The sequence below is a fragment of the Nannobrachium achirus genome (genome assembly GCF_963921795.1).
Source record: "Nannobrachium achirus genome assembly, chromosome: 19".
Lineage (NCBI taxonomy): Eukaryota > Metazoa > Chordata > Actinopteri > Myctophiformes > Myctophidae > Nannobrachium > Nannobrachium achirus.
Genome location: NC_137826.1, coordinates 43711130 through 43724093, shown reverse-complemented (window position 1 = coordinate 43724093; position 12964 = coordinate 43711130). Strand labels below are relative to the sequence as shown.

General features: G+C 43.1%; 1 protein-coding gene across 1 annotated transcript in view; it reads right to left on the bottom strand.

Annotated features, from left to right (window-relative positions):
- stk32a (serine/threonine kinase 32A) overlaps positions 1–12964 on the bottom strand; it is a gene marked incomplete at both ends in the record, with an annotated part of 196378 nt that overhangs the window by 122891 nt on the left and 60523 nt on the right. Inside the window, one exon of the mRNA XM_080749165.1 lies at positions 6858–7031. Coding sequence (XP_080605291.1) covers positions 6858–7031 — 174 coding nt within the window. The remainder of the gene's footprint in view (positions 1–6857; positions 7032–12964) is intronic.

Genomic DNA, 12964 nt, shown 5'->3' with positions numbered 1-12964 from the left:
AGTCTCACCTCGTCTGGGAAAACGCTGACCTGTGTAAGACACTAAACTCAATGTACGGTTGAAGTGTTCAATATATAAGGCTCTCCCAATATTAAATTACACTTCTGATTTAGACAACGCACATCTCAGGTTGTCTCGAAGATGAAGAGGCTCCACTCTACTCTGAAGAGACTCGCCAACAATCCTTCATGTCCCAAAGTGAATTTGATGGTTAAAGCAAATAAGCATTGACGGCCTTCAGCTGGCGTCACCTGGTCAGCATTTCAAACATCCCTAAGTTATTTTAGTGTGGTTGCCTATAGACGGGTTTCTTGTTTACAAACATTGAGACTAAATGCACAGCTGACTGTATCATGTAATCAATTCCGTCCAATCCCCAAACCTGTTGTTTTGGGGAGCGCTGGTTTCATTGTCTAATTTTGGTTCGGACCCTGCGCACGCATCTAGTTTTATCAGTGTAACGTGGACCAGAAACCCGTCTATAGGGCATTCAGACTATTGTTATTGCTTTATTTCATCTAGACTAGAGTAACCTTTTTCTGTAACCTTTTCAAACCCCAAAAGTCAATTGAGTTGAATGGAATTTTTCTGTCCCTTTTCTGATTGGACAATATAAGGTCCAATCAGACAGGATTGGTCAGACTCAAGTGTCACGTGACATCACAATATATAAGTAACCACACTTGCTTCTCGTCACTGTCGGGCAGAAACCTCGTATCTTCAAGTTTCAAATTAGTTTTTTCATAAAGTAAAGCCCTGCTTCATCATACAAGAGTGTCGCACAAAACTAGAGAAAATAGAAGATCTACAAGCACACAACTTGTAGATCTGCTATTTTCACAACTTTAAATGTTTTTTAAAATAATGACCCCCAAAGAAAGAAGGTTTTGGAACCGACAACGACGAATTACAGAATTGCACCTTTCTAGTTCAGTTCACAACAGTGATTCCCAAAAATAAATGTTTCAAGGAGTGTTATAGAAATTAATTAATGTTCAAAAAGGATGAAGGGTTTGAAGAATTGACAAAGGTTTATTTATCAAAGAGGCAAAAAGTTTAACAGAGTAACAGCAGTACAGATCCTTTGAGGAGCAGGCCTCCTGGCCTCTCCTGTCAGCCCCTCCGGGCACAAGCCTCCCCTAGTACCATTACCATACAGCTCTTATAGTCCATGATGCTATTCTAACATGTTAACTCTCCCACCGCTTTGAACGTTCACGTTCGCCCGATTGCGCAAGACCTCTCCGCCAATACGGCGCTCGTTCGGTTCGTTCGTCTGATGACTGTAAGCTGATGAGGGGTCGCGCGGCCGTCTACTGTAAACACATTTTCCGCGGTGATGGTGTAAAAAATCCATTATGCGTTAGATCAACGGAGAACAATTCACTTCCTTGTTGATTTCCTCCGGCTGTAAGGCTCTATGGCCAGTGACTGGTCTTCTTCTTCTTCAACACATAACAGGCAAATTCACATTCATTCTCGCATGACGCCGCCCTCTGCTGCCTGGCAGACCAAAGTGCACTATTGCACAACCCAAAAAAATAAAAATAAATAAATAAATGTCTGTCTGTCTATCTACTATAACGTCGCAAAGGTAAGCCGCTTTTTGATGGCACCAGACCCAATAAATAAATAAATAATCTGGCAGTGGGAAAGTTAACATGGTCTTATAAGGATATGTTCTAAACACAGCAACATAGAAACAGTTACAGAAATAAGGATTTGCTGACAGACTAAGAAGTAAGCTTGGGGGAGACAGCTCAGCTGTTAGATTGACAGTTGAGTTGAATTAGCATGTGCACTTTGAAGGCTGGTTGACCGTTCATTCAATGAGATTGAATGGAAGGAAAACAAGTATACACACATTTGTTACTCTATAAATATTTCTACTACATTCCACACTTTTTTTTTGTGAATGAATAATCTGTTCATTTACATATGACAGGAGATTTATAGAGTGCCAAATCAATAGACATTTCAGACAATTACATGTTGAGCTATACCTTACAGAATAGTAGATCTGCTTGTTTGGGTTTGAGAGGTTTCTCTCGTTCTTAAGGGTTGTCTGAATTAAACATAGCATCACGTGGAATTGCTACATGGAATCTTGCCACATGGAATTTAGTCCTCACGTACAAGTGTTTTCAACAGAAGCATTTCTAGAATTTAGTAAATGTGAAATCTATATTTGTTTGTACTTTGAAACTCTGTTTTACAAAATCAAGAGCCCGCATGTCTCCCGTCTGACTCAAGTGTTTTCCTTGACAGTCACCACGTTCCCGGAGCTGCCCGATAACTCTTCAATGTTGAAACACCAGAGTTTAAACCATAAAACCAAATATTCTCACATTAGTGGCAAATGCCTTGTTGACTCATATTTTAGATATCAACTTTTAGCTAATATTCTGTTTAACCTGAATTTCTCAGGTGAAACCTTTTACAACAATTATGCTCTTATTCATGACAGAGATAAAAGGAACAAGTCCCATGACGTCTTACATCTGCTGCGTAACTCCGTCTGACGTCAGAAGGCAAATCTATAGGACTTGTTAGATGCCTAATAGTTTTGTCTAAAAGAGAACTTAATTGTGGTCCTATTTTTTCCCTAAATGTTATTCCTATATAAATTATTCAGCTTAATATCAAACTAGTTGTTGTAGTCTTCATGGCGTTGTCCTCCCATCTTCCCTTGCTGTGCGGTTGCGGTTAATGTCTCTGCTTCAGCGATCTCCACTGGGCTGGTGGGGTCCAGTTCAGTGGCTCTCTGATGTGCCACACAGCATGTGTCTCCTTGTCTTGGTCCCCTCCTACTGTGGCAAAAGTCTGTTGGTGTTCGACGTGGTGTCGATTCCCTCACCTCTGCTGTCAATCTGTGTGATTTGGTGGTAGGCTTGCTTTCCTTGTTAGTGAACAGCAAGCTTCCCTCTGTCCATGATGTTGGAGCTGTCTTCACAGAATAGATCGATTTCCGAGGTTCCATTCTTGTAGATTTGATGAAAGTCAATTTTGCATAGCTGCTTAGTTGGTCTTCTGTAGTGGTCTCCTCTTTGTCCTTCATGGTGGTGGACCTGCTTTAGGTCTGCTTTCAAAAATCTCCTTTTCAAAAAATTCCTTCACCCCAGAGTTCTTTTGACCAAGTATCCATCTATGGTAAAGATGAAATATCAGGTCCCTGTTCGGGGGCCAAATTGTTATAGAAATTAATTAATGTTCAAAAAGGATGAAGGGTTTGAAGAATTGACAAAGGTTTATTTATCAAAGAGGCAAAAAGTTGAACAGAGTAACAGCAGTACAGATCCTTTGAGGAGCAGGCCTCCTGGCCTCTCCTGTCAGCCCCTCCGGGCACAAGCCTCCCCTAGTACCATTACCATACAGCTCTTATAGTCCATGATGCTATTCTAACATGTTAACATGGTCTTATAAGGATATGTTCTAAACACAGCAACATAGAAACAGTTACAGAAATAAGGATTTGCTGACAGACTAAGAAGTAAGCTTGGGGGAGACAGCTCAGCTGTTAGATTGACAGTTGAGTTGAATTAGCATGTGCACTTTGAAGGCTGGTTGACCGTTCATTCAATGAGATTGAATGGAAGGAAAACAAGTATACACACATTTGTTACTCTATAAATATTTCTACTACAGGAGCTCTAGTTTAATATGCATTAGGGCCAAGGACCATCCTTTGATATGATTAAAAAATAAATCTCTGCTGGGCCCTCATTCTACGCTACAAACTCCTCAGTGTTACTTTAAAGAGGTGGTGGCATAGTCTTGTACCTTTTCTGTTTCTGTTTCGTCTATGGAGTTAACATTCCTCTAATAGACCCCCAGGTGTGGTTATAATATGCAAATATGTCTTCCCTGTGTGTTATTGGTTTCTTCCTGAAAGCTGAACGTCTCTGAGTCAAAACGCCCAATTGAAATACACCGCTTTAATGTCATCATAAAATCATCGCCTCCCCTTTTTACCATACATCAACACGGTCTGTGTTTTTTACTTCAGCTGGGTTACCACCCACCTGAAAACCAGGTATATTTAATCAACAGGTGGGTGTGGCCACGTAAAAACATAATTTTAAAACTTTCTGTACACTTTTTTTGAGAAAACTCTACCTCCACGTATAATCATAAAACCTGATGATTATGTTGGGGGGGGGGGGGGATCACGGCACAATGTCTTTAACTCAGAGATTGTACAAATGGAATACAGGTCCATGTACAGTCTAGGAGTGTTACAGACTCTCAAGGACCCCCAGGGATCCCCAGACCCCACGTTGAGAACCCGTGGTGTACACCCCATGTACCTCACACTGCATCTTGGCAGCGTCTCTAAGTGAATTAATACCCATGCACCAAGAGTGATTTAAACAACTTTGGGCTGTAGCCACGACTCTGCTGCTATGACGTCCGCCGCGTGTCTGCCGTAGCAGCACATATTTCTGCCCCGAAAAGCACTTAATCCGCATTTTGCAGATTGAAACGGGCATCCGGCGGCAGCATAGACGGAAAAAAAGTGATGTATTTCATGAATATCTTACTCAGCGGTCTCGGGCTAAACTGTTGTGTCAGGTATGGCCTCCTGTGTCAGGTCGGTTTTGACCTTGCCATGCTGGCGTGTGGAGCAGGAGCACTCATGATGGAACAACAGGCTGAAAGGTTGAGCGCAAAGGAGAAGCGATAGCACAGACAGTGACTGCTGGCTTCATTAGTCCTTCCAGGAGAAAGGAAAGGCAGGAGAAAGACAAACCGGAGACTCTTAGAGGACGAACGAGGACAGAATTTTGAGTCCTATGCCGATCTAAATTTTGGAGAGTCCTTCACCGATTATTAATATTTTGACCGGTATTTTGTCAAAATGTGCAACAAAAAAAAAGTAAAAAAAAAAAAAAAAAAGATTTGTTTTAAGTTTCTTTTAGAGAACATCCAGCTTGAATGTATTAAACACTTAAGCCCTATTAGAAATATGGTCAAAAATAGCCGACTAAAATATATGGATGGAAAGGTTGAAAAGATATCGGGACGAATTGTCTACAAAACTGCTGATACAGACGTCGTCAAACAAGTAAAATAATGACCGATTCATCAGCCGGACCGACATATCGGTCGGGCTCTACCGGAGAGGTGGCAGAAAAGGAACAGACGGAGGAAAATAAATAAGATGCTGTAGCAGTTGAGGAAAAACAGCAGTGCAGGAAAAATAAAAACTGGAGAAGATATCTATAAGTTCCAGGAATCTCTGTCTTTCTGCGTGTCTATCTTCGAGCACTGTTCATCTGATCGACTTCACCCTTGGTGGGTGTATAGCTGAGGACCCAAGGGAGCGCTGAGTGGAGAATGCTATAAGCAGCCATACTGTGCTTCTTGTGGAACATACTGTAGGGCTGAGGCCCTTCTGTACAAGGTGTTCTTGTCTCTCAGTTAAGGTGCTTTTGAGCAAGGCACTTAACTCCTCCACTGCTTGATATGCGTGGGCCCTGTTCTTTGGCTGGACTGGACCGTAGTCATACTGGCCAACTGAATGTGACCTTGCAGACGTTGTGAATCAGCTTGAGAGTGAAAAACCCTTCAGAAAAATCCTGTGACGAACGAATGAACCTGAAGCGATAGCTCACTGACCCCAACCACCACCCTTGGTTAAAGGACAACTTTGTTTTTTTACAACAAGGGTTCATATTTTAGATTGTAATTAGAGAAAAAAGTGAGTGTTAAAATGTTTTCACTTGCTTCGTTCTATTGTTTTATCGCGTTTACCGTGCTAAAATGTGGGGCATACGTACGCATGGGGGGCATGCGTACAAGTGGCTAAGTATGTCTTTTTAGACACAATAAGCCAGCAGTTTCTTTATTGCTATTTACAGTAACACTTCTAGCCCCCATAAGTCACATCCAACCATGAAAGGTTGCGTTGTATCTTGGGAATGGGCTTATTCTGTGTAAAATGACATATTTAGCCACTTGTACGCATGCCCCCAACCACTGAAATGAGAATCTCTAAAACAAAAGAAAGAAGTAAATGAAATAATTTTAACACTCATCTTTTATATTCTGTAATTACAATCTAAAATATGAACCCTTGTTATAATGCAAACCATAATAAGCGCGGTGCCAAAACTGAGTGTAAACCTTCAACGAAACCCTTTGTGTGCACTGTTTCTGAACATCGGCGTCCACTGCCGTCCAGAGACCACCAGGGATCCAAATGGATCCTTTTGGGTCTATAATTCTTGAGAGAGTACAAATAGGACCAAATGAACAATTCAAGAGCCATTCCATTTGGTTCCATTTGTACACTCTCTGAGTTAAATTAACGCAAACAGTGCAGATTGGGGTCCCAGCGATATGAAGTTGGAGTCTGTGGACTAATACCTATAAAAGTAGTCCTTGAAATGAAAAAGGTTGAGAATCACTGCTTTTGTGAATGAATAAAGACGGCACAATGTCAAAGGTTTCGTACACAACCTTTTGCCAGACGCCTTGGCTGTCCATCCATCCAGGGACGTGCAGAGAATGTTAGAAAGGCAGGGGCTGACATTTCTAAAAGGGCCTTTTGGTGAAAATATCAAAAATAGCACACCTCCAAGCTCACAACGCGTCGCAGCGCTATTTCTGGTGCTTGATACCACACTGAACTAAGCATAATCAAGTCAATACTGGAGATGTGGCGTATGACATGGATTTCTACTCAGAGAGGGCAGCTCTTTCAATTCAGTTTATGAGAGTTTTTTTTTTCACCTTAGTAAAAACTGCATTCATGTTGTAGAGAGGACACTTTTTAAAGACGGGTAAAAGGGCAGGGGCTCAAGCCCCCCTTGTGTGCACATGCCTGCGTCCGTCCATCCATCCATCCATCCTACCTGTGTATGATGTGTTTGCTGCACAGGTAGCCCAGCGCCAGGGCCACCTCGCAGATGTAGAGCTTCACCGTCACCTCGGAGAAGTGCACGTTCTGCTGCAGGTGGTAGCGCAGGTCCCCTCCCAGCAGCAGGTCCACCACCATGAACATGTCCTCCTCGTCCTGGAAGGAGTACCTGAGACACAGAGAGAGAGAGAGGGAAAGAGAGAGAGAGAGAGGGAAAGAGAGAGAGAGAGAGAGAGAGAGAGAGGTGTAAGGAAAGATGATGATAATAATAATGGGTTTTATTTATAATCCACTTAAAATTTGTGCTTCAACAAGCATAAACAATCCTCACACCACTATAAAAGATCTAAGAAACAGAAGCAAATATTTAAAACATGAGGGCATAGAGGGCATAAAAAAACAGTGTAGACTTTTTGTTATACTTCAAAGCAGAAGAAAACAAATAATAATTTCACCCACTGCTATACACCTGTAAAACTGTGATGTGACAAATGAAACTTTTCATGCCCCGCCTCATGCATTGGAGTGGAGTTCGGGCAGAGTGAAAACAACAAGGAAGCGAAGCCACTGCTCGCTCACACACAGAAAGGGTGTAGAAAGCACCACAACGAATCAGAGCACACACACAGCAATATGCACGCACGCGACTGTCCTCTAAAAACACGGTAAAAACACTAAAACGCCGGCACAGAAGAGACTAAAAGTGCTAAAACTGAGATCTCCGTTTAAGGCATAGAAAGTGTTAAAAAGGTATGGAGACTTAAGGCCTGTCTCCGACCAGCGGCGACCACCAAACTTTCCGTCCGAAAGGTCAGAATAAGGCCTCAAATTCGGGGCAATGCTTTTAAGAAGTTGCGAGTGACGTAATTTTGTAGTTGAACCGGACCTTTCTGACGAAAAGTACGGTGGTCGGAGACTGTATGGACAGCCCTTAATTCCTTGAAGTAGGAAGGAGTGTTGCCACGATGGAGGACAGCAGGATGGAGAGAAGTGTATGGAGGGGTATGGTGAGAGAAGGAGAAGACGAACATGTAAGAGAGAATCAGAAATAATTAGTTTAATTTGTCACATCACAGTTTTACAGGTGTACAACAAGGGTGAATCTCGATATTTTTACGTTCGACTAAGGGTTAGGGTTAGGTTTAGGCATAGTTTTACTGAGGTTGGGGTTAGGTTTAGGCATAGTGGTTAACATTCACCAAGGTTAGCATTCACCAGCGTCGGCAGGTTAGAATTCACCAGCGACAAAATAATGGGATGTCGAACAAATGCCACATCGCAATATGGACACGCTCCCGTACAGCAGTGGGTGAAATTATTAATTGTTTTCTGCTTTGAAGTATTCTGTGAAAATAGTGACAGAGGTAGTGTAATTTTTATCCTTAAATTTGTGCTTTCTTTACAAATCGATTTTCTTTTTTGTTAAATTGATTAGTTTGACAGTTGCACCCATAAATTATTTCCCTTGCCTTAAAACAAGCCATAACAGGATTCATACAGTACAGTATGCCAGTTCATACAGATTTAAATAATCACAAATTCACTAGAGACACAAGAAAGATTCAGCTCAATGAAATCACTGGTAAGTGTTGCGTCGATTTACATCAGCAAAGTTGAGAGAGTTTCATGGTTTCAGATGAATCACATTCAATAGCTGTACTGATTTCGAGGTGGTGGGTTGCACGTCATGGCAGCAATAGAAAAAAAATGATCTCACGTGTGCTTTTAGACAGGTTGAGGTACGAAAGGCTCGACAACAAGCGTGCCCATAATGAATACCACATAATGAAAGGCAGCCAAGGACATCATTAAAGTCCTCACAAAGCTTCCAGAGGTCTCCAAGGTAGCTCTAGACGTGAGTGACTGACACCACGTTGCCCAAAATACCCTTCAGACATTTCTGACACACACTCACAGCACCATGCCGAAGGCTGGCACACTCTTAATGCTGTAAGTCACCCACAGAAATTCAAGGAAAACGCCTTTGTGAGCATATGCCCAGATGGCTGACGGGTTAATTATCATAGGTCAACTATCGCCAGCCAGAGCATCACCTTTATTGAATACAAACTCAGCAGACATATTAAGCAAAGATAGATGGACACGGAAATAATGGAGGAGGGTGTGGCTGAATGGAACCCAATTTAGCTGCTCCATTCATGCCTTCTGGGAAGAGGTGAAATCAATAATATCAAAAACATTGTGTTTTGGTGTTGATGTGACTTTCATTTACTTTTATGGTGGTAAAAGAAAATATAAAAATAAAAGAAACCCTCCGTGGTTTTCTTTGTGCTGTAGGGTACACGCAATGAACCACCTTTATGCCCTTTATAACAGAATGTGGTTACAAAAAGACAGGTGAAACTGAGACTACATTTTCTGAGGGGTCAGGGCATACCAGCATACAGTAGTCCAGTGTTCATGTTCAAGGACACTTCCATCAACAAGCAGTTGTATAAAGTAACTAAGATGTACCTAAGTACTGTACTTAAGTAACATTTTTAGGTAATTTGTACTTTACTTTAATTTGTACAATACTCTTACTTCTACTCCACTACATTTATTTGAAAATATCTGATCTACAAGCTAACAATGTGTCGCGATGAGACGCATTGAGAACATTGTGAAATGGGACATTCTGCATAATGACTACTTTCTACATTTGGTACTTTAAGTACATTTTGATATCAATACTTTTGTACTTTTACTCAAGTACATTTTAAATTCCGGACTTCCATCCATCCATCTTCAACTGCTTATCCAGAATCGGGTCGCGGGGGTAACAGTTCCAACTGAGATTTCCAGAGTTGTATCTCTAAATTGCAGTATTAATACTTTTACTTCGATTGTGAGTACTACTTTTTTCATCAGTGCCAGTGGTCAGGGCATACCAGTATAGCTATAGCAGTCCAGTGTTCACGTTCAAGTCCATCAGCATGGAAGTGGCCCTTACTGGACAGTATTTCCTACCACCAGGCAACCAATGACACCTGTTTTTGATAAGCAATGGACCATTGGTTTGGCACCCCGATAGCTTCAGACCTACCACAGATGTCCTAGAAATGCTGCTCTTCAAAACAAATCTTAGTTAACTGCTTAGAAACACATCACACATCACTCCAAAGAAATCGATACACCACCACAGAACTCTCTCCCTCTCCGCAGAGAAACAGGACATAAACAAAATATTGCGCGTCTGACTGTCCATCAGTCTGGTTCGAGTAGTCCATTAGCCTCTTTTGGGAAATGTAGTAGAATAGACATCATCTAAAACGGCCTCGGAGAACGCTGGACTTGTCATGTCAGACATGCCTCCATGAACTCAAGAGTCTGAAAGTGTCTTGAGTCTCTAGCATGCCTATTCTGGGGGGGAACATTAAGTCGATCTACAAACAACTTGCTTGCTATTTTTTAGATTTGGTGTAGACAGAAAAAAAGCTGTCCAAGTACAGATGTAATCGGCATGTTTCACTAAGAGTAGAGGGTTTAAGTTGTTTGATTCCCCCTCCCTCCCTCCTCCCTCCCTCGCCACCTTCCCCCACGGGTGTAATTAGAGGTCGATGTTTTTCTCAGTTTTAGTGTTTCTTCCAGGCCCGTTTTGAACACATATTGGACTAAATGATGGTAGAATCAGGTAATTGTGTGTGTGTGTGTGTGTGTGTGTTTGCACATGTGCTCGCACACATTGCGTGTCTGTGTGTGCGTGCATCTGTGTTCATGGACACACCTAAGTAAGAGGCAGTATGTGACTGGATTACATTAAAGCAGTTGTGCTTTAATACTGTGTGTGTGTGTGTGTGTGTGTGTGTGTGTGTGTGTGTGTGTGTGTGTGTGTGTGTGTGTGTGTGCGCGTGCGCGCGTGCGCGCGTGCGCGCGTGCGTGCGTGCGTGCGTGCGTGCGTGCGTGCGTGCGTGCGTGCGTGCGTGCGTGCGTGCGTGCGTGCATACACCTGCATACGCATGCATGTACTGTAGTCCTCCATGTCTATATCAGATCAGTGTGCAGGTAAGGTTCTGACTTGGCAGAATCCTCCATCTAGTATTCATGCATCAATCAAGCTGTGGGCTGCGCAGCAGGGCTGCATCAGCAGCACACAGCCCACTGGCCTCTCACTGGAGGAGCCCTCGCACAAATCGCCATTGATTTTACATGCCTGGCTTCCCACTGGGGCTGTACTTTCTGCCTTTCAATGCTCAGGTAATTAGCCTCTTGAAAAAAAGATGTGTGTGATGTGTGTGTGTGTATACTAGTAAGACGCCTCAGGGCGACATGCAACCTCGCCCTAAAGGGCCATCTGGTCAGTGATGTACATCGTATACATAGTATGATGTAATGTATATCCGACAAGTTACCCATATATGGAGACCCCTGCATGATAGTCAACAATGTGTTGTCATGACATGCCCATATATGGGCATTACCAAATATGGGCATTCCCAGATATGCGCTTAATATTGATGACATCGGGACAGGGATCTCCATATATGGGCATAAAAGGGACATCAAGCCTGAGCGTGATGTCAGAGCGGCAAACCCATTCTGTTAAGAGTGGTTCCCCTGACATCACAGTGACATCAGAGCATGATGTCAGAGAACCACAGTGTCAGGCGTGACGTACAGACAGACAGACAGAGATACGCGGACAAGATGTGCAGGTTTTCATTCGTATTTATTGCGACCTACGGTCGCATCAATATATATCTGTTGTATCCGTCTGTTTGTCTGTGTCCCTTTCATGCCCATACATTATATGGAGATCTCTTATCTCTGTCTGGCTGGCTCTCTTTTACGCCCATATATTGTGTTCCGTGTCCAGGCCAGTCTGTGATGTCATCTCCAAATGTGGGCACTGTAGTGATGTCAGTCAGTGATGTCAGTTATTTCCAAATTTGGTGACTTGTTTCATCATGTCAGACAGACATTATTTGGGCATTGTATCATTATGCGGCTGTTACCATAGTGGCAACACTGTTTAATATCAATGATGTCAGCATGCGGACAGACGGCGGACAGACATTCCATACATTAATAGTTAGATATAATGTTGTACGCCCTTTTCTCCCCAATTTATGCCAATGTCGTTATGCCAATTGATTCCTCCCAACACACATTTCTGTGTTGTCTCTGCTGTTGTATCCTACTGACTCGCCTGCCAGTGAGGAACCCCCACCGGGAGGACGTAGAGCCTTCGCCCTACTCTCCTCCCGCCCCAACACTCCCTGCTTCATTCTAGTATCCGTGTCATTCGGTACCGGTTCTCTTCCGCAGGATCTCGTACTGGCTTACATTTCGCCATAAGCTGTCTCCGCGGCTTATGGCCGATGCAGAACAACCCCGCGGCGGTTTCGTGCCGACGTCGGTTCCCTTTCTTCACCCCGTCCAGTCCCGACTCCCAACAATCGCAGGCGGTGTTTTGTGTGCATGGTGTTTAGCAGGGAGGATTGATCGAGCTGACTCCAGCCTGTCTAGCGAGGCTCACATGATGCTGAGGCCACTTGATGTCTGGCTGCCAGCGGCTGCAGGGAAGAGGCCGTTGTTGAAGCTCACTGCTGCACCCGCACGCACACACACGCAAACATGAAACCATGAGAGGAGCGATTCACGTAAATTCTTTATTTGAATCCGCAAATTAATATTGATACTGCAAGGAAAGGAATATAACGGGGTTAGACAGTTCACGAGTTCCCAAGGTTACATATATATAGTCTCCTCCGCACGCACGCACGCACGCACGCACGCACGCACGCACGCACAGAGCAATATGGACACATAGTGCACATCGTTGACAGCATGAGGTTTCTAGAAACATTCATACTACTTTATGGAACTCTAGTGCACTTTTAAGTGGCTCCAGTGACTGGCTGGTTCTCTGGGTGCCTCATGCTAGGACTGATTTGTGTATAAAGACTGCTTTTACTGCTTTTAGTGCTGGAGCAGCAGACTCTCACAATCTCCTGCAGCTTGACTTCAAACTGAACTCTGGTTCCTTCTGGACGCTTCACCATTAGGCTAGAAAATCATCCATTACCTGTATTGGTTTTTAGATGGGTTTGTTGTTTACTTAGCAGTTTACTCTGTTTATTCTCTGTATTCTCTTCTGCA